The 23,078-nt window shown below is 39.9% G+C and overlaps 1 protein-coding gene across 1 annotated transcript in view; it reads left to right on the forward strand.

The window, feature by feature from the left end:
- Nucleotides 1-22,594, forward strand: part of lrfn5a (leucine rich repeat and fibronectin type III domain containing 5a) — a 168,684-nt gene extending 146,090 nt beyond the window's left edge. The window contains exons 9-10 of the mRNA XM_074692287.1: nucleotides 18,426-18,699; nucleotides 20,625-22,594. Of these exons, the coding sequence (XP_074548388.1) occupies nucleotides 18,426-18,699; nucleotides 20,625-21,551 (1,201 nt within the window). The 3' untranslated portion in view covers nucleotides 21,552-22,594. The remainder of the gene's footprint in view (nucleotides 1-18,425; nucleotides 18,700-20,624) is intronic.
- Nucleotides 22,595-23,078: the final 484 nt, after the last annotated feature.

Genomic DNA, 23,078 nt, shown 5'->3' on the forward strand with positions numbered 1-23,078 from the left:
TTTCTCATAATGGATTAAAAAAAAAAAGGCCGGTACCAATATGCCTCAAAATGCCAAATATCGGCCCTGATTATCAGCCCAGCCGATAATCGATCTATCCCTTATTGGTACCCGGTGCTTATGAAAGAATTTGGTCAGTACCTATAAAAGTACCTAATTCGGTACCCATCCCTAGTCCCTTAGTCCGATTAATGAGAGGACCATGAGATTAATACACACCGTTAAGTGTAGGGTTAATTTAAAGCTATCAGTGATAGCCAGAGGTGTCAAAATGTATCATTTGGCCTGCCTCAAACTTGGTTTGGTCGACTAAGTGTAGAAATGTTGCATTGACTGTATAATAAATGGACATAGCCCCTGTTACGTTGAAGTATCTGAACATTTGTGATGTGGAGATGTAAAGGGAACTTTGTGACACTGGTCTGCTTGTAAGGTAATAATTTTAAAACACAGAACAACACCAGCATCAAACAAGCACCATGGAAGCTTCGGAAGACAACTGTCAGTATAGTCTCTTCCTGATTGTCAGTACACCGCCTCCTTTTATACTACTCATAGGAGTTTCTCTTATCTCTAAGACCAGAAGGTCCAAACTCCTTTGATCTAACTTGGAGCCAGCCCACAGCTGTAGACAGAGGAGGGACACTTGTCTGTCACAATCCATTACAACAAAAGGAAAGGTACCTTGAGTCTTCATGTCATGAAACAATTCTAGATAACGCAGACTGCACCTTATACAACTTCACATTAGACACTTCAGCTTCACCCATTTCTTTATGATACAGAGCTTTTACGCAAATCATCAGAGGCTATACTGGATGGGGTGGGCTGAAAGCCTCCTCACCAACATCTCAGGCCCCGTTTCCACCAAGAGATTTGGGATGGATCAGTACAGTTTGGTACGGATCAGGTACTTAGAGCCTGATTCGGTTTCTGTTTTCACAGCCGACCATACCCTTCTTGGTGGCAGTATGTCAATGCTGATAGCCGCTACGTAAAGGCGTTGTGGTATAGCAGCACAAAACAGTATACCCCGCTAATAAATCCAACAAAAAACATGATACAGTGAACAAAGAGCACGCTGTTTGGTGACACCATTTTCCAAACAAAAAGAAAGTTATCTTCACGAAGTCAACTGGATTTAAACTTGGTAGGGTTAAGTGTTGTTGCATGATAAGTGACAATTATTTTTCCATCAATCAACAGACTTCACAGTTTCTAGCCCCACCTTCGGGGGTTTGATCAGTATGTCTGGCAGCCCAACAGAAGGGCACCAAAAAGTGGGACCGTAAGGGTCGGTACTTTGGGGTTTAGACAAAGGAAACAAGGCTTATAGGATGCTCATTAGTCAGTTAGTCAGGAAAAACGTTTACCCTATGTACAGCTTGTGCCGTTAGACAGATGAGCATTTCAGACAGGAGACATTTTTTGTACAATGTTGTAAACATGTTTATTTCTGCTGTTTCTTTCTTTATTATTTTTTGCTTTTTTTCAATACATTTATTTTTTATATTAATACTTTTTATGGCTTGATGTGTATGTGGTTTCCTGTATTTCAGAGCCAGCCTCAGGCAGACTCTCCATGAACTGCTGATTTTAGCACTTCCACATTGTCTCATATTTTTAGGCCAGAGGTCGCCACTTGGCGCCTGTAAATAAAGTTTACCTTGGAGCTCTGCTGTAGGGTGAAAATGCAGGGTGACGGATTCTAAACCACTGGCTTACTACATATTATACCACCTATAACCCAGCTGCCAGCTAAATGTACAAAAGAAAAAAAAGAGATGATCAGCATTGAATAAAATAGTTTAAATAATTCATTCTGACAGCGTTTCACAGTTGAGGCAGTTGGTAGTGTTTCCATGACATCAGAATTCATACCAGCCAACATACGGATGAAATGTACTTAAAATTTGACACCTTTATTCATGGTAGAGTCTAAACATGAACTTCAACTTTCCCCATTTTTCTCAGGTGAAGAAAAAGATCTGCCCTTGCTGAACTTTTCATCTTCTTTTCTCTGCTGCTTACTGGTCAGCCATTAACATCAATCTCAACTCATAGCTGTTCAAATAAAAACATAAAGACTACTTGTCAAAAAAACCTACATGTGTTCCCCTAATGTCTTCAGATGCTGTCAGATTGTTCAATGTGGAACCTCTGCTTTTCAGAATAAATAAATGTGTTCAATAGATTTTGACCAATCAGAATCAAGTAGTGCTTGGTGATAGTGCAATAAAAATGGCCATACACTGATAGATGCACACTGAACTGGAAGTGAACTGGGGCAGGTTAAGTAAAGGACAGGCTGATGTGGATGTAACAACATGCTGACCTTTTACACCTGACCTATAACAGCACAAGCAGCTCCTGCTGGCTTTGGTGCTTACACCTCATTGGTTTTATTGAACAATGAAAGCTGTGTCCGTGGTGATAGTAAAACTCAATGGCAGCATCGATGGCCATAAAACGTCCACAAAGTGGGATGTGCTCTTATTCAGATGTAGTCCCCAGTTACTGCACTTTGTATAGGGATTAGAAGAATACAGGCCATACTAAAACGCAGAGAACAACTTTATAATTATAAGATTAATATATGGTTAATGCAGTAAATTGATGCATTAAAGAACTAAACTAAATCTTTGTGTAGCATTATCAGAGAAAGAATGAGAGATCAAATACTCTTTTATTGGTGTGATACAGAATCTCAGTGTGAGAGGTAGAAAAAAAAGATATTTCAAAAATGACAGCAGTGATGACATTCTCTCACCAAAGCAGGTCCAGCAAACAACCTTAAATGAACAGTATATGATGTGACAGCAGACCCCAATTTTCAGCTTTGTCTTCATAAATCATGTCTGACGTTCACCTGTCAGGTACCAGGAGTTCAATCAACGAATAAAAACAGCTAACAAGTTGTCCCTGGGTGGATCATGACCCCCGGGATCATGAAACCACAGCGTTGAGCAGTAGAAGAAATTTCTTCAGACAGATGGCATGATACTATTGATTTGTAACATTTCATTAGATTTTTTCATTGTTATTAGAGGTTTCTTGATCCCATCTCAACAACAATATCAGAGCTGATCTTACCTGAACATATAAATTAGATGTCACTGAGCACAGCTGGTAGCTCAGTGCAGTTGCTGTAGTGTAAGTGAGCGTACTGAGCAAGGGGCAACATCCGGTTAGTAAAGATGAAGCCTATGTGGAAGTGCTAAAAGCTGCTGTTCAGAAACCACTTGAGGCTGGATGCAGAAATACCGTAAAATGAAAACAGACTTTTACCGCATTAAAAACATATTTACAGCCTGGTTCAAAAAATGTCTTGGGTCTAAAACGCTGATTTCACTATCGGAATACACTGTAAGGCGAGTGATTTTTTTCTAACTCTGAGGTTTAGAAGTTATTAGGATCGTTTGATTTTCCAATCAGAGCCACAGCTCAGGTCACATGTACGCAGCCACAGTTTTATACCGTCTGTGGTTCTGAGTAATTTCGCTTAAGTGTTATTGTATCAAAACAACAAAACAGAAAACTTTTAAACTCAAATCAAGGTCAGATGAAATTGTGACCACATCAGTGGGAAAAAAAGGGATATGTTATGTGAAAAAAAGCTAAGGGGCTGTTTATACAACAATGGTAAAACTCAAAAGCATTGATGCGTTTTGGCCTCACGTTTACATGTTAACAGCATTCCAGCTGGCTTAAAACACACATTTTTGAAAACAGCCTCCAGAGTAGGAATCTTTCTGAAACGCTGCAGACACGGTTGCCGTGTAATCAGTCAGCCGGCGTCTTTTGCAGAAACGCTGACGTCACACTCCGCTTCGCGCATACAGCAGTAAACATTACCATTGTTGCAATCCTTGCAGGCTACCATATTGTACTTGTGCTGCTCAATCTACTGAATCTGCTGACTGTCTTTATACAAAATGTGCATCTGTTGCCCCACTCCTGCTCTTAGTATTCACCAATACACCAGATGATCAGAGCAACTCTACTTTGGTGAAGATCTACCAATAGCTGCTTCTGGACAAGACAGTAATAGCGCCATCTACAGGCCCAGCATGCTTCCTACAGGCTCTTCAGTCCCTCAGCGTTTCCGATGTAAACAGATTTCTTTTCACTGCATTTTAGCGTTTTCAGATGAAACACCATGCAAACAGGGACTAAGTTAATGTCCAGTATTTATGTTCTTGTTCTTGCAGCCAGGGACTGCCTTTGAAAATCTCGCTGAGTGTTGTGTTCTCTACAGTATTGCCTCATGTTTAAGTGTGCAGCATTGCATCAACACAAGTTTGTAGGATCTCATTCAGCAGAGCACATAAAACATGTTAAATGTGACTTTTACAGCAGTGCTAGCTGGACTAAATGAAAAAGATTGTGTCACCGTTTGTATGACCATAAAAACCTATGTGCAGTTTTGATTGGTTATCAGCAGGTTTTTAATATCTAAAATCAGATTGGAGTCAGGCCCAAAAAGCTGATATGAACGTCTCCAAATGTCAGGTGGGTTTTTTCTATCACCTCTTTCAGTCCTCAGCCACATCTGGTCATCAAGACTGGTGTCATTAACAACAAATTAGAATTTACGTCATCAGCAGTTGGTATTTACGTTTGACACAGTTACAAAATGACTTCTCCAGTTATTCACAGAACTAGAACACAACATAGCATTTTTAATCCAGAGGAAACTCAACACAGCAAGCACATGAATAGGATAGTATATATATATATATATATATATATATATATATATATATATATATGTTTTTACTTTCTATTTTTTCTTTCTTTGCATGGCCTGTGTTTGTGATAATGGCTGGGTGTGTGAGAGGATTGTGGTAGAGTCCACACAAGAAAAGTCATGGCTCAAAAACACTAATGGCCCAATAAATCATAGAAAATAATAACTGAATTGTCACAGTTAAGAAGTTTCATTTGGCACATGCTCGTCAATGCTGGGTAGGAGTATGCAAAGTGTTACAAAATCCCAATAGAGCCAAGACTAAAAATATATAAAAGGAAAAAAATGAATAGAGAGATGATAGGAAAACGCTGGCAGAAAAGGTAGGAGCTGAACCAGACTGAGTCTTCAATGAGATTCTGTTGCCCTCACATGTAAAAAACGCACCGAGGTAGTACGTTAATAAGAGCTGATTAACTTAAGATCTACTCACCTGTAAAGTATCTGAAAGAACAGACTAAAATGTAGATTATCAGAGGAACAAACACAAAAACCCTGTTCTCCCCCTGTCCTATTTCTCATCTCATCTGATCCGACTGTTGTTTTTTGCTGCTTTTTTTCCCCTTACGTCCTTTCATCGGCTGTTTTCCACTCCAGCAGATCCATCCAGCTACGGGGGCTGGTTGCCATTTGCCACAAAAACTACACATCAAGCAAATTGTGTGGCAAGCTTTTTTTATGAGGCTACACAACAGGGGATGGGGGATGAATCCAAATCTTAAAAAAGACAGAGTCTCTCTTTCTCTCTGGCTTCCTCTGGCTCTCTTTGGGAGGAAGTAGTTTATCCTTGCCAATGGTCCCTACGGCCCAGGTATAACACCTTGCTCAGCTGTGCTTAAGGCGTGAAAAAACATCTGCTTTTATCCCGTTGTAATGTTCCAATTCTGATTTTATGGCACCATAAACACACCGCGGGCCTAATGTTACTGTGGTATTGTTGTAAGTAGTCTATGGGGTTTTAAATGCAGACAAGTTGTATAGAGGGGAGTAGCATTGCAGCATTGGTGACTCAGAAGGTAAGAAGAAATAAAAACAAGGTAGCAAAGAATATGGAGGGTAACAAGAAGTAGAAAAGGTGAAGAAATAAGGAAGAAGGAGAGTTAAACTAGGAAATAAAGGAGAGATATTGAGCAAAAAGAGTCTTTTATAAAAAGTAATGTTGAAAATGAAATTACTTGAGGAGCATAGGCTGAGAAAAAAACAGATACTGTGTAAGAAAAGGATTGGAAATGAGGTGATGGAGGAGAGGAAGGATGCAGGAGAGATAATGTTTAATAAAATGGAAAAGTTAGCGAGTATAAAGTTTGAAAGAGAGTGAAAAGAGAAGAGTGTAACATGATATAATGGCATGGGGGGGCAAAGTGGTAATACAGAAAACTACAGAGAAAAGAAAGATCAAAAGTAAAGGAGAAAAGTGGAAATGGTAAATGATATGAGAGAAGTCAATGAAAGGGGAGGATGTAAAAAGAATAAAGACAAAACAAGAAAAATGATGGAAAAGTAATTACATGAGAAAATTGAAAAATGCAGAGACAGTGGAAAAAAGACTTAAAGCAGAAAAGAAAATGATTAAAGAAGTGAAAACCAGAAATGAAAGTAGGAGGAGCCAGCTGCAGCACAGAGAAATAAGGATGATTCAGTTAGACTGGATGAATGGAGCTCAGCTGGACAGATGGAGGTCTCTATCGAGCTCCGGATAGTGCTGAGACGTCTTCTTTACATCTGGGACGGCTTTTATTGCATGGCCTCTTGACATCTCCTCTGCTGTGCTTGTTTGCTCTGAGCTCAGCAGTAATGAGATTTTTGCAGAGTTTGGGCTCCATCCTATTTTTGGTGAAATTAGGAATTTGACAAATGTGAAAACTGGGGCCTGTGATGGCTGTCTTATTAGTGGAGAAACCGTGCATCAGTGACCACACTTGGCAAATTACTTATTGATTGATGGATTTCCAATTCATTTCATCAGTATGCTCTTAGAATTAAACCCCACTTTATACTGGTTATACAAATCAACTTACTTTCTTTCCCTGAATCCTCATGATGTGTGTAAAGTGTATCTATCACATGCCTTTTGCCTGTAACCTACATGTCGAGATGAGAGGGAGTGAGATACTATTGAGGTCAAGGTGTCTGAGGGCTATGACCATGAAAAACTCACAAGAGCTGGATCAAAGAGGAGAAAACCACGGTCATGATATCAAGGTATATAAGAAACAAGCAAGGAAACAAGGAGTTCAGTTTGTTTTGATTTGGTACAGCACACATTTTGTGCCATCTCCTTTGACTAAGGCCGAGGCAGGTCCCCAAATTACCGACCCGTACCGTCCCACTTGCTGGTACCGTTTTATTGGGGTGCCAGGCATACAAATCCAGCTCCAGAAGATAGAGCTAAAAACTCTGCATTCCATTGATTGGTTGAAAGGATCGTCGCCCTCTGTGTGATGGTGGTAATAAAGAACATCATATAACCCTGCCAAGCCCTGCGATTGACTGGCGTCCAGTGCAGGGTGTACCCCGCCTCTCGTCCTGAGACAGCCGGGATGCACTCCAGTCACCTGCTACCCTGAGCAGGATAGGTGATATAGAAAATAGATGGATGGATGGATCTCCCTGCCAAGTTCAAATCTCCAGTCGACTTTGTGAAGATACCTTTCTTTTTGTTTGAAAATAGCATCCTGAAACACAGTGATACTGCTGTCAAAACGGAACTCTATCTCGTTTTTCTTTCTTAATTGGACTCATTAACTGGATATACTGTGTTTTGCTGCTATACTGTCATGATGTTAGGTGGCTGACATGGCTATGGACATTTGGCCCACATGCCGTATACCAAGAAGGGCTTGGTTGGCAGTAAAAATGAAAACAGGATCCAACCCATACCAAACTGTACTTACCCAAACTGGTCCACTCGGTGGAAACAGGGCTTAAGGAAACTCTGCAAATTCAAAACACAATGGCTATTAGTGATGCCTGGAAAGATGTACCAATTGAGTTTGTATTTCTGGGTTAGCTATTTTTTCTAAGAGTATTGAAGAAGGTGAAGTTAGACAAAAGTGGACCCACACGTTAGGGTTTCCACAAAACTTGCTGTTTAACATTAACTATACATCAAACTTACAATGCATGGTTGTTCAGCCACTATTTTGACAAACAGCAGTCACACAAACTCTTGAATTACTGTTTAGAGAAGAGAAAGAAGATCAGGGGCTATACAGATCTGAAGCAAGACCTGACTGACTTCAAGAACATAAACAGCAGAGGAAAAGCAGAGAAACGCAGGCTGAAAAGATGTACCAGTACTTACAAGTCCAATCCAGAAAAAATAGATGTTGCAAAAAATATAAATTAATGAATGTATTCATAAACTGGGATTAATAACACTTATTATGAGTTTATGTGAACTACAACCAATGTTTTGGACCAATCTGCAAAAAGGAAAAAAGTCAAACACTTTTTGTCTAAATTTGAATTTTAAATTTTAGGAACTCTGACACGATGCTTAGCTTGAAGCATTAAACCAAAATTAAAACTAAAACTTTCAACATGTCATACAGGAATTCACAGTTACAATTTACAGCTCAGTTAAGGATATCTGGCCAATCATATAGTTCTGTTGACTGGACATTAAGTTAGGCAGAGTGATGGGGATAAAACTGCATTCAGACTGAGCAGCATTATTCAACAGTCTATTTTCTGTATTTAGTTCCATGGTTGGCCAGAGAAGTTTATAAAAGCAGTGACAGTTAACCAAAGAGTCAAGTGTTCCAACAAATCAAGACAGAGAGCCTTAAGTGCTAACCTGCTCCGTCAGGCTTCAGTGTGTTGAATCCTGTTTGTTTACCTTTTCTTTTGACAGTCATGTTGAAACTTTAAGCCTTCCCATTTTTCTTTAATGAAATAGTCTTTGTCTGCATGTTTCTGTTGCTAAACCCTGGTTTGACTTGCTGCCTTAGCTAACCACTCCTAAGAGGAATTTGATATTCATTAAACTCATCTCAGTTGTAATTTATTTGATTAGATCATTAATTCATACGGCTTCTCTGAAAACAGAGATTCATTAAACATAATTTTCCTAAAATGGCAACTGCGCCCAGCTTTGCCTCTAATGATTTAAATTTTAATCAATGAAGATAACAGAAGAGCACCTTTTTTATGTTTCTACTTTCAATCACAAGAGTCATTTTGAGAGAAAACATTTGGGGTAAGCTTTTAAAACAATCTTGTGTTATTTAGTTTTATGTTATTGCTTTATTAATAAAAGTGCTGAGTCATTGCTAGCTAACAGCCAGATGCAATGATTGGAGATTTGGGTTGTGCAATTGTAGTTTGGAGCAATGGTCATGATTGTTGCAGTAATTATGGGTGGGTCCACTGAAACTTTCTGTAGACAATTCATTTTGTTTTCTATTGGTACCTTTTAAAAAGGGTTAACACAGTGATTGAATATTACTGAAACTTTGGGGGGAGCTGTCCATTAATGTTTTTGGTTTGGTAAGTTGAAAAGAAATACAGAACATTTCTCAGATGTTCTTCATAATTAAATTATAAATAATCTCTTTTACCGGTATAGTACTGGGGGTGCACAAGTTCCCGGTGCTTCCATTGTGTGCTACACCAAGAAAAACATGAAAGGAAAAACAACAGTAAAATGGATTTGAATATTGCTTTGGCTGCACAGTGGTGCAGTTGTAAGTGGACCCCAGCCCTCAGCTACCCTGATCATGTTACTTGGTTTGTTAAGATGAAACATGGGTACCACTATGAAATCATATTCATCCAGTTATTATTTGTTCATTCACTTATTTTGGTATAGAGGCCATCTGCTCTGCATCAGGGTCTTGTCTCACTCTGTCAGGATTCAAGTTGGCCCAACAACTGGCTTAGCATATGCCATCCCATAGTTAGCATAGCCTCCTCTGTGTCGGTTTGTCGCTTTGTTTTCATGTCAAGCACGTTGCTGGAAACATCTGACATCTGTTTTAAATAGACTAAGTGTAGTGTGACATTCTGAATACCAAATAATAAAGAACCACTTGAATTCCTTAATAGCCATGTGAATAATCTTTACTTTCCAGCAAATGTTTTCCATGAGTCTGGCTTTGGCGTAATGAATAAAAATGGATGGGGATGTGTTAGCAAAGCCCACCTGGCCTGGACTCAAACTCCCTGCTCCACCACAGTACAAGCTGTGTGGGTGCTTGTTAACCATTAGCTCTGGCATCAGAGCCAGCACAGAGTAAAATGAGATAAGGAGCTAACTTCTGCAGGGTTTCCTGTCTGCCTGAAAGACTCAGACCTATTAGCATGGCACTGTGCCATCTGCTGTTTAAGCCACGTTAGCTTTGAGGTCAACAGTAATGGGGCAGGAGTTGAACAAACATTATTACTCTTCTCTATGTGCTAAGAAAACATTTATTTACAAACACTTTGATTGTACTGGTGCCTAACAATACAGTGAGCTATCCTGTGAGTTTGTCCCCTGAGAGGATGATAAAATGAGTATTAAGTTATAGAAAAGAAGAGGAAAAGGAATCATCAAAATGCTTTCCATTTAGCATATGCATTAAACATCAGCAAAACAATAAATTAAACATGTTTCAAAGCATAATGTATTTACAAAGTTCTAAAACTGCTTTCTATGCTTTTTTGTTGGCTTATTTGACAAAGTTTTGTGTTTTAGGCTATTTAATTTTAGACCAGCATGCATTGTGGTAGCATGGACAGCTTTAGCTGGGAGCACTGAATAAGATTTTCAGAAATAATTGGACAACCTACTTTTGGATATTTGTGCCACATATTTTGGCCCAATCCATATTTGTGTAAAACTGTTGTGAAATTCTTCAGTATTACTGCTATTGCAGAAAAAGGCAAAAAGCTTACTCTGATATGCAAACCATTTGAACTTATTCAAACCAAAACTGGAACAGCTGAGTAAGAGGGTTTTCTTTGCTTCAGTGTGCTGGTTCATTTAACAGCAGTAGGGGTTTTGTCGTTAGTGTTGTTGTTTTTCCCTTTCAAATGCAATTATTAGTGTTTCATCTACATGTACAGTATTGATGTAGAGCTTAGCTTGGGTTACTGCTTTAAAATGTTAAGATAAGATAAGATAAGATAAGATAAGATAAGAAGACAAGACAAGACAAGACAAGACAAGAGTGATGCTAACAGTCAACACATCATTCATTCATCCATTTATACCAATTTATAATAACATGCATGTTGTAAAATGAATAACTTAATGAAAGCTGTGTTCACTGTGGGATGCCAATAACACAACACATGTTAATCAATACAAAACAAACCAATGTAGTAAAATAAATGTCATTAAAACTAATGCAAGAATAATACAGCCCTCCTGCTCTGTGTTACAGTACCCCAGATTTTTTGTTAAGTAAAGTGATGGCAAGTAGGGAGGAAAGAGCGTTTGAGGTGATTACACTTAGACATGCACCAATCGATTGGTGACGATTTCCTTAGTTTTGGGTATCAGTGATCAGGGATTGGTGATCAGCCGATCCTTACACATGAAACTGATCTTATATTCCTCTGGAAAGGTCTGACAGTCAGCCTTTGTCTCTTTTTGCTCTGAGACCTAGAACTCAGGACACTTTATTGGTTGTTTAAGTTAAAACATAAAGATTGTATTGTTTCACAGATATTTTTCAATGATTTTCAATAAAAACAAGATTGGAACATTGAAGTTATATGCTGTCAGTAGTAAAAAATAAAAAAAATAAAAATCAGTATTGGCAGGTATCGGCAGGTCAGGCTTTTTAAAGATAGGTAATCATGATCGTCGAGAACATTGTGATCAGTGACCCCTAATTACACTGCAAAAAACTGAAATCTTATCAAGTTTTTTTGTCTTATTTTAAGTAAAAAAAGTTATTTAAAAACAAAAATGAGGTCTGAATTGCCTGTAACAAGTAAAAAAAAATGCTTAAACCTAGTATAATATCTTAATATTAGTAACTTTTCTTTTGTTCCATTGGCAGAATTTTGAATTTTTACAAGCAATTCAGATCTCATTTTGGTCTTTTTATATCTTAAAACAAGAAATTTTGTCTGGACTGGTCAGGTGAATGTGGCTCATATTAAGTTTAAAAAGACATTTTCTCTTGGAAATAAGACAAAATCACTTGATAGAATTTCATTTTTTTCCAGTGTACTTTTAACTCTGCAAGCTCTGAACATCTTCCAGTGGGCAATAAGTCATAATCTGAATGAAAACATAAGAGGTATTTGAGATGGCAGATGATATTTTCAAAGATAGTTTGAAGATATCACCCACGTGTTCAATTTTCTTATCTATTCCTCTTTGAAACGTTGGGAAGGGTTGCTTTAAAACACCCTGTGCAACTAGTTTTGGCCACTTTGAAGTTCACAACTTGAATAGACTTTATTATACACAGTTCACTGAAGTGCTATGAGAGCCCCATCACTTTCTTTTTTCTTTTTCTTTTTTTTTTTTTTTTTGTTAAAACTCAACAACTTGAACATTTCTCAGAATTTCTGAAAACAATATTGCCCCACAGCTACATGAAACTACTAATGAGCAGGCCCAAAGCAGTTGATATCATTTAAAAAACATTGGAATTTGTCACACATGGTCAAGCTGGACTGTGCTGCTGGGGCAGCTGCTGAGGGGTGACACACTGCTGAGTTATTAGAAGCCCCGTCCCCTTATCGCAGTGCTCCAGCTCGACCTAGAGGCCCTGGTCGTGTGTGCTGAATTACTGCCATGAATGCTCCTTCCCCTCCTGGAATAATGCATGTTTGTGGCCTGTAGGCTTTGTCCAAGTCGTAATCAAGTGAAATGGAACAATCTGGTATCATAGTTCACTGTTCTGTGCATGGAGGCCATCATTTGTCTTGAGTCAAAAAGATGAGAGAGACTAATGGAGATCACATTGTCCTCCTGGCTTTGTCCCGGCTGGAGTGAGAAAAGCTAAAGTTGATTAACACGCGTATGCAGACACACACACACACACACAGACGCAAACACAGTGAGAGCTGACCAGCTTGTGGAGCTGTATCAGTGATGGATGTTGGCGGACAGCCAGACTCAGTGACAGCCACTGGGAAGAGAAGGCTGCCATGGGAGGAGGAGATTACTATAATGGAACTCACACACACAAACACATTCACACACATGCTACTACACACACATCCACTGCAGACTTATATGGACAAGTACACAAATGCAGACTCAGAGGTACATGCACATAGACCAGTGTAAGTGTAATGAAAGCCATAACGACACACACATACACACAGGCTGAGGGCTTGGCAGAGCAGAGGAGATAGATTAGTGTAATAGTCTCGGCCAAGGCAATCATCTGCCCACTGTAGGGCTTCAAATACTGGCAGCAAGATCCAGCTCAGACACAAAGAAATTAGCCACAATGAATGAGTCAGTTTGGATGAGTTCATAATGCTAACGGCTTAACAGTCAAGAAATAATGGTATGGAAGACAAAGAGGAAAATCTGCTCATTACCATGACAATGTTTTTAGTCAACTCAGCATACAAGGGTCCTACATACATTAACAATACTTAGGATGTTCTTTTGATCTGTGAATAACAAGTGTTGACAACTTGGTCAGTGTTGACCAGAAAGCAGAAAGTGCCATCAGTATATGAATATACAAGACTAATGTGTGAACAAACCTTGAGCAAGGCTCATTGTGGACCCTCATTTAGAGACACTTCACAAGAGATGCGTGTTTTTGAATTAAATACCTGCACAGAAGTTATTTCTAAACTATCTATGGATAAGACTTTACATGACGTTAACCTGTTAAACCTCCAACCTTGATCTATTCTAGTCAGCTGCTGGAGAATCATCCAGAGGACTATTTATGTTGGCATCAGTGCTGGAGGGCATACGGGGGCATTTTTAAAAAAATGTGATTACCATTGCAATGGTGATATAGAGGGTATTTGATAACATTTGAAGATAAGATAAGATAAAACTTTATTGACCCTCAAGGGGGAAACTATTTTGTCGCAGCATACAGGTGAGAAGTAAAGAGCAGTACAGTTAAAGACAGTACAAAGTACGATACACTCGGCTAACTTTAATACTAATACATTAAATAAAACAAAGTGGAATAAATTAGAGCAGGCTAAATAAATTAACTTATAAGCAATAGGTAAATTTAACAAACCAGAGCAGAACATACATATTTAACAAATTAACAATATTTAAAGTTTAATAGACCAGAGTAGACTTTACAGATTAACGTATAATACATTTTATACAAAAGCATCCAAGATTGCTCCTATGTAGCATTTTTTAAAGACCTGAGGACCCCACGGGGGCCAGTTGCTCCCCCCGGAGCACACCACTGAATCTCACTGTGGTGTTATTTCATTTATTAGAGCCCTATATAAACACAGAAACTGAGTTTGATCCAGCACAGTTTTCATGATCATTATTTCTACAAGCACAACAAACCAATGTGGAGATAATGAAATGATTAATTAACAATAAAAAAAATTGATCTAAGATTTTAGATTTATTGAATTGTGCAAGGCTGACACATAAAACTTGTTGTTTTGCTTAAGTTGGTATTTTTAGCACATAGATGTTAAATACATTTTTCAACACAACAGCACAGAACAAAGAAAACATGATCTAAGTAATTCAATATTTCCAATAAAACACCCATTATGTTCATATTATCTGAAATTAATAATGTCCACAGAGGATTGAACTGAGGCCACATTTCTACAAAAGACAAAAAAAATACCTGAATTATCACTCTGAGCCAGTGACATAAAAGTTCACAACTGTTTCCTGTATTATGACACCAGAATGACTCAAATAGACCGTGTTGATGTAGATATCCTCTTTTCAATCTGGGTATGTCTTTTTTCTAGCAGAGAGCCATTACAGAGGTTAGGGTTCAAAGGGTGAGTTATTTATTAATGAGTTAAATACTTTTTCAATGTACTCAAATTCTCCTTTTTCTTTATTCTGTTTAGAGCTTTATTAACAGCATTAAGTAAAGCCCACTGTTAGAAGAGAAAGGCATCATTTCTTCCTTTATTGATGTTTTGCAGATAGGACATTTTCATCTTGTAGATTATCTGTAGTAGCCACTCAGCTGTTACTGCCGTCTCATATTTTTTCCCCTCTATGTCTGAGTGAAATATTATCGGAAAAGTCGGTCTCTGCCACAGACGCTTGGCAGATACTGAAAAGAGATCTGTCAGCTAGTCATTTGTCATAAAGCAGCTGCCGTAGTCAAACATGGGTCCTTACACAGCCATATCAAGATTGACAGCAGAAATATTGAATGATATGGCAATCTGGCAGAATAATAAGCTTGTGTTTCAGCTGTGAATTGCTCATTATTATTTTTTTCTAATTTTGACTGTATAATTACTTACACCAGAGAAAGGCCTTTTTGTTGTGTTGGCTACATCATATGAGCAAAATCTTCTCCAGAAAACAAAAACTTCAGAGGGCATGTTTTTAATGTTGGTTTTATTGTTTTTTCATCTCATCCGGTTTGTTTACAGCTGCTTCAGTGCTTCAAGGAAGATAAACAGAAATATCAATAAGGAGCTGGGCCTGATAGTGTTGTCTTTTTTAGGTTTTGTGTAATGTTATTGTGTGTCCTTGTGTCATCTGCCCAAAAGTACGCCTCAAGTGTGTAAGGTTTTGTACTTGATATAAACCCCCTGGATATTCCTAAATGTGTACATAAAAGTGAATGCAGGCACAAACTGTATTAATGAGCTCGTATATGGTCTCTGCTATCTCTGTGGGCACGACGGTGCAAACACCTGCAAGAAAAAAGACGATACCAAGAGAAAACCAGTCTTCAGCTGAGACATTCAAGCCTTGGCTTATACAACATGAATCCACACATGTACAGTCATACACATGAGCAAAAACCTCAGGGCCGGAGCAAGAAGAGGGGAATTAATCTCTGTCTGTGTGTGTTTGCAGATACAAATGTTGCTGCTTATATCTGAGCTTGTAGGTGATGCTGACACTCGCCCCCATCATTAACCTACACACTTCAATGTCACCTGTGGTGTGGGTGGTTGTGTGTGGTTGTGTGTGATGGGGGGTGGTGTTTAGGAGGGTGACACTATCGTGATAAAATCATCAAGAGCAGCAAAGGGGAGAACAGTCATGGTCAGCCAACAGTCAGATAGCCCCATTAGTATTCATAGGGTCTTATAGATCCTCTCACACACACACATACACACACTCCTAAAGCCCTGTGTTTTTATTCCACAGAGAACAATCTAATGACCTAGTGCTACATTTATTCTCTTGCCCCTAATACTAACCATTAAACCTTAACATACCCCCTAACCTTCACTTATCCTGAACTCTAAACCAGATGCTTAACCTGGCCTAAAAAGCCCCTTTGCTCCTCTCTGTGCACGAGAGACCGCAAACTGCACTAGCCACCCTCTTCTGTTTTAATGAGGAATTTCATTAGCATTTTAATGAGAAAATCCTGGAAACCTTTAAGCCCTTTAAGGGAAACTGAAGGACAAATGTGCAAATCATCTAGTCAGTGTGACAAGCATCCAGTGAAGAATTACCAACTTCAAGTGAAAGTGGCAAACTAGCTCTTCTGGTTGGCTTGAGGAAAATCTGGATTGATGCACAGTTGGCTGGAGACTATTCACCTTGTATGGTGTGTATAAGAATGCTAAGAAGGAGGATCTGCATAAAACACCAGTGAAAAAAAAAAAAACATACTCCATTGGTCTTTCTTATTGGTAGCTTTTTACAGATTTCGCTTCAGGCTATTCGCCCTTTGAGGCACATTTAGTGTATTTCGCATTCCTCCAGCGGCCGTGGCTCAGGGGTAGATTTGGTCGTCTCTTAACAAGAGGGTCAGCGGGTTGATCCCAGGTCCAGCTGACCACATGCTGGAGTGTCCTTGGGCAAGACATCTAACCCCGAACTGGCTGTGCCTTCCGTGTCAATACTAATAGGGCTTTACATAGTGAAGTCTGCCATTAGGGTGGTGTTATTACTCTGGCGTAGGGGAAACCTGGACATAACATATGCGACCCCTCAGCCCACCAAATAAGACGCCCGTCCTCTGCCTGGAACCATGGTCCTCACAGGTTCTACTAGAACTTGCTCTTTAACAATGATTATGTTATATTTCAAAAGGTGTGTTTTGGGGTTAAAAGTTGGAATACACTACAACAGAGACTAAGGCCCCTTTTACACAACTTTTCACCCGAAAACGCAAAAAATACAGTAATAAAAAATCTGTGTTTACACAGAAAGGCTGAGGGACTGAGCATTTTCGGTTGGTTAAAACGCCATCCCATAATACACAGCCATCCTGTTTGAGCTATGATTCACAAATTCAGCGTAGGGAAGATCAAGCAGGACAGGAAGTTGTGACTGGAAACTACCTAAACACACCCAGTGACTTTTCAAATAAAACAGCCTGTGTCATATTTAGCTTGACTACAACAACCAACAGGAGAGATTGACAAACGGACCAGGGCTGAGTCAGCAGTGATGCAGACTCTATACCAGTGGGTTGTGGTGAAGAGAGAGCTGAGCCAGATGGCAAGGCTCTCAATTTACCGGTCAATCTACGTTCCGACCCTCACCTATGGCCACAACCTGTGGGTAGTGACTGAAAGAACAAGATCATGGATCTTGCGGCTGAAATGAGTTTCCTCTGCAGGGTGTCTGGGCTCAGCCTTAGGGATTAGGTAGTAGAGCCGCTGCTCCTCCACATTAATAGGAGCCAGATGAGGTGGTTCGGGCATCTGGTGATGATGCCTCCTGAACACCTCCCTGGGTAGGTGTTTCGGGCATGTCCAACTGGGAGGAGACCCTGACATAGACCCAGGACACGGTGGAGAGGTTACATCTCTCAACTGGCCTGAGAATGCCTTGGTATTCCCCCAGAGGAGCTGGTGTTAGTAGCTGGGGACAGGAGCCATCGGTCTTCACTGATGGCACTGATGCCTCTGCGACCCGGACCCGGATAAGCGGTGGAAAATGAAATGAAATGAACAACGGCCAACAGGCATAATGAGCATACTGAGCCAAGCCAGAAGTCAGCAGGTTTGAGGTTTTACAGCCCACTGAACTCCAGAGTGTGTGACTCCAGCTGTCTGTCAGTCATGCTGCTTGTGGGACTGAACATGCGGCCAGTGTGAGTTGACAAACAGTCAAGACGCAGTGCAATGGAGTCAGGTTGCAGATGTATTTGGTGTATTTGAGGCATTAACCCTTTATCCTAAAACCGTTGTAGTGTAGACAGCTCCTAAGGCCTTATACACACATAGCCTTTTTTAAAAAAAACAAATATGCTCTTCTCATTTGTATTTAAAAATAACTTTGATATGTGCAGTGAAGCATGCCAAACCCATACGTGGAAGTGCTTCTCAGACGTGAAACCCAGCCAATCAGAATGAACCCCTGTCATTTAGCCATGACGTTTGAGAACAAAACACTGAGTTTTCTGGCGTGTAAATGAAACCATGAAACTGGAGTTTTCACACATGAGGGATGTGTCTCCATGTAGCTCTCACATGGCTGGCCAAAGTGAAAATCCACCATAAACAGGGCCTTTCTCCCCTTACTGTGTTTTGGAGAGTTTCAGTTTGTCTGAAGTGTTGATGTCCGCAACGTTTAACATCTCCTCTCCTTCTTTTGCCACAGAATGATACCCCCATCCAGCAAGAACTTCCTGGTCAACAATCTGGCGGCAGGGACCCAGTATGACCTCTGCGTGCTGGCCATCTACGATGATGTCATCACCTCCCTCACAGCGACCCGCGTGGTCGGCTGCGTGCAGTTCTCCACCGAGTCAGAGTACATGAGGTGTCATTTTATGCAGTCTCAGTTCCTCGGTGGGACTATGATCATCATCATCGGAGGGATAATAGTGGCCTCTGTGCTCGTTTTCATCATCATCCTGATGATACGGTACAAGGTAAGCCTCTGTCCGTCTCATTTAATCCACTCTGGCCATAAAGGAAAGAGAATAAAAGGATGAGGCTCTCCATTTCTGGGGAAGATTGGCGTTATTCACATGGTGAATGGCTGTATGCCAGCCTGGGCTGCTCCTCATCCACTGAACCACTGTCACAAGACATTCAAAATTCAATATGCCCACAGTACATAGGATGCATAACAAATATATATGAGATCACTGCCCAGTGTAAGGCAATTGCCACCATTACCCTCAATCAACAGTAAATGATTACCAAAGTTTTTTTTTTCTGAAGTTTCTGGATTTCTTGATCAGGTATTTTTTTTTTTTTACAATTGCATAAAATGGTTACACAATCAGGTATATCTGACCTGATATAAAATACCCAATTAAAAATTCTTCTCATGAAATACCAAAGCAAAGTGATGTACTCTTATTTTTTACCTTTCCTACTAAGAAGTCCCATCGAATTACAAAAAAAAAAAAAAACTGGAAGCACACCCAAATAAATTGAAATTGTCAAAAGAGCAAGGAGATGTCAGTAAAAATGTCATTAAAAAAAAAAGGAGAAAGAAAGAAAGAAGAAAAAGAAAGAAAAGACAAACGAGCAGGGAACTTTTCTTCGGTCTACCCATTTTTGGACATGTGTGTCTTGTCCAGTGAAGATTATAAGATTTTTTTTTTCATTATAAAATGTGCTGAGGATGTTTAACTCCTTAAAAACTAACATCTGGTGAAAAATCACTTGAACACGTCCCTGCAGAAAAAAAATATTAAAATAAAAAAAAAACAGGGACAGGAAGACACGCTCACCTTTGATGATGTCAGTGAGCAGCCTGAAGCTACACAAGAATCCACACAGCTCAGACAGTAGAAAATCAGCATGAACACAACCATGTGTGGAAATCACCCAGGGATGGTGTTCTAGGGTTTGAAAAAGTTAAAATGTCATTATTGTGCAAAAAACAAGCAGACTGTAATTCAGGGAAACTCAGTAGTTCATAGGAAAGGGCCATGGTGGGTTTTATTTATTTATTTATTTATTTAGCATTAGCTGTTATCTACATTTGGTAAAAAGGAGGACAGAACAAGAAGAAGCAACAGAGGAAAAGTAGAAAAGCAAGTTGTCAGTTTGCCACCTGGCTAGTTGAGGACACTCCAGTCTGTGTAACTGGGGACAGCGTAAGAGGGAAAATGAAAAATAGAGATAAAGAGGAAGGTTAAGTATAAATTTGGTGTGGTAGATAGGACAAACCCAAAATAAGACCAGGATTTTTTGTAAAAAAGAAAAAAAAATACCAGCGGGGTAAAATGAACTACTTGTTTCATTTATCGATAGAAAAAATATGTTCCTGAAAATAAGAATGTCTGTTTGTTTGGAACTTAACAAGTTATTTTTCCATGACCCAGCAGCAAATTTTGGGCAGACTTTTTACTGTCGACTCTTACATTAAGATGTTTTTCAGAGCTTGTCAGGTACATACTAATGTGATTTTGTTTAAACCAGTTATAAGCCAGAAACACCTATTAGTTTTGCAGTTGATTCAATTTTAATCAGCACTGTCACTTTAAGCATGATTATTTCCAAGGTTAAAATCAACCAGTTTCAAATCTCCCTAGTCAAATAAAATCCATGTTTTCACATGTCATAATATTCTAGCAACAAATGTATTGTGAAATTAAAGAAAACTATTCTCTGATATAAAAGTCAAAACAGGAAAGATAATTTTGCTACCCTGTTAAATGTGGCCTGTACAACTTATACACAAGGTCAGTTTATGAAAATAGCACTAAATGCAGTTGAAAATGTCGGACCAAGAATGTCTGTATTTTGCTGTATTTGTCCTGCTCATTAGATTTCTTTGTGAACCTTTGAACAGATGAGACCAACAGGCTCTCACTCCTTCCATCTGTTCTCTCCTCAGGTGTGTAACCCCGGCGAGGGGGGGAAAGGCGTTTCACTGTCAATGACCAATGTTCACTCACAGACCAACGGCTCGCAGTCACAAGGATGCACGGTGACTCCCAGCGCCTCTAAACACGGCTCAATCGGATTAGACGACCTCTCAGGAGGCTCCAAGAAGAGAAGCGCAGCAGGAGGAGGAGGGGGCAAGGATACCGTGACTCAGTCTTCTGACTCCTCTCTGCCCGACTGCTCCACAGCAACGTCCATTCTCAGCCAGTCATGGGCAGCCAAAAGCCCAACAGCTGGAGGCGAGAAGGCAGGTGAAGAGAGAGTTTTAGTCGGCGTCTCCTCGCCCACCGCTACAAATGGTTCACTAACCAAGCCAAAGCGGAAGCCTGCACCCAGTAAGCCCGGCTCGGCTTGTTCCAACTCCTCTGCTGCTTCTGAAAACCTCACCTCCCCTTCTCCTCGCCCTCCTTCCTCAAGTTCCTCAGCTCTGCTCCCATCCTCTACTCCTCTGGAAAATCTCAACACCAACCGCAATAACTCCACATCCCTCAACCAATCTCCATCTCCCTTTCCGCCCTCCCTGTTCTCCAGCTCTCTTGCCACGCCGAGCCCGGTACCCTCCATCCGATTCAGAGAGACACCCATCCTGCGCAGGGCTCCTCGTGCCCACTCCTCTGCCTCTTCCTCCGCCAAGTACAAGACTCTCCCTGTAGAGGAGGGAGGGAGGAGCAGGGCAAGAAGGAGGTACTCGTTCAGCGAAGGAGGAGATTCAAAGACTCACTCATCCCATCAGGGAGGAGCAGTGCCCAAACTGGGGCGTATAATGCGGAACAAAAGGAGCCAATCAATGAGCGGGATGCTGCTCCCCAAAGACGGCGATGGGGACTCAGACAGAGGGCGGTGCGACTCGGACTGGATTCTAGAAAGCACCGTTTGAACTGGAGGGAGACAGCTACCATCAAAAAAAAACTTTGTTTGCTCATTTAATTTTGTATGAGTGTGTGTGAGGCTATGTGTGTGTGTGTGTGGGTTTGAATTTGTTTGAAGTGGGAACAAAGTTTCAAGTGTGTGTGACACTTGAATCTGTGTGTGCTGTTGCTGTTTAGAATGTGCGTTTCTGGTGTGTGTGTATGTGTGTCTTCTACTGTTCAGAGTTTTGTTATAGATGTTTGGGTTGATGATCGTGTGTTTCTGAGTGAACGCGTGAGTGTGTTTTTTTTTTCTTTTTTATCATTTTCATAACTTTTCTCTTCTGTTCCGTTTACAAATTTTTCACTTTGACAGTTTCCTATCTGTTTTCACTCGGTCATTCAGCGAGCAGCTAAACTCGCACAGTCTCGTAACGTCCTGAAGTTGTCTCATCGGTTCCACTTATAGCACAAAAAGAAAACAAGACAATGGGTTTCGCCACGTCATTTTCCAGGTTCACTGTCACCTTCTCTGAAAATACCACAAAAAGGGAATAATTACAGGAAAAAAGACAAACAAAAACAGCGAATGAACTGAAAAGCACACCATTACATTCACACGCCAGTAGGAGGCGTGTATCCATACGGTGGCAAGAGAATAGCAGTCGGTGCCTTCTTTTGCACTAACAGACCCTCTGACACACGATGTATCCTGGTTCAAAGACTTCAACCAACCACGAAAGAGGGATTAGGACGGAGGGGCCAAACAAAGGAAGAGATATTTCACTAATAGCCTTTCTTACCTACAGGAGGAGTACAGATGTTTCCTGACACGTAGACAAACACAAACTGAGACAAAAAGTAACAAACAGGTGAAGACTTTAACAGACCTCTTATGAAATTGATATTTTTTAAAGGGAAGTATTAAAAAAAAAAAAAAAAAGATGTTACAAACCCTGTGAGCTTTTCAACGACATTGGTATACTGCAGCCTGTGTTCGTCACAAGCTCCTGGAAAGCTTCTGTACAGAAAAGACAACATGTACTGTGTTGTTATGTTGTGTAAAATAAAAAAGGGATAAAATGAAAACTGGAACTGTGACTGTGTGTTTAATCTGCATATATTTGGGAAATATATGTGTTTAGAGAATAATGTTGATGTTAGCAGGGTGGAATAGCATTATGATACATATAGTTTTCCATTATTCCATTTTTAAATATGCAATTATTTTTACTATTATTATTTATTCATTTATTTTTTACTTTAATCAAGAACAGACAAATAGTTTTCTTAATTTATTTATTTTTTATTTTATCTTTTCAGACTCGTAGTGCTATAGTTAGTGGAAAGAGAGCCAGAGCTGCAAACACCCACTTATCTGCAAGTTAATTAAGAGAAACACATCTCCTTTCTAAACCTCCCACTTTTTACCCATTTGTAAACAAATTAATGAGCATCACAGCTCTGAAAAGTGCTCCCATGTGGCCTTGACAGTGTCTAAATAAATAAAACTCACAGGATGTGATGTTGAGTGCTTCAAATAATGATTACAACCT

This window comes from Halichoeres trimaculatus, unplaced genomic scaffold, assembly GCF_033239565.1.
Source record: "Halichoeres trimaculatus isolate MK-OKI-2021-1 unplaced genomic scaffold, fHalTri1.1 fHalTri1_scaffold_17, whole genome shotgun sequence".
NCBI classification, from domain to species: Eukaryota; Metazoa; Chordata; class Actinopteri; order Labriformes; family Labridae; genus Halichoeres; species Halichoeres trimaculatus.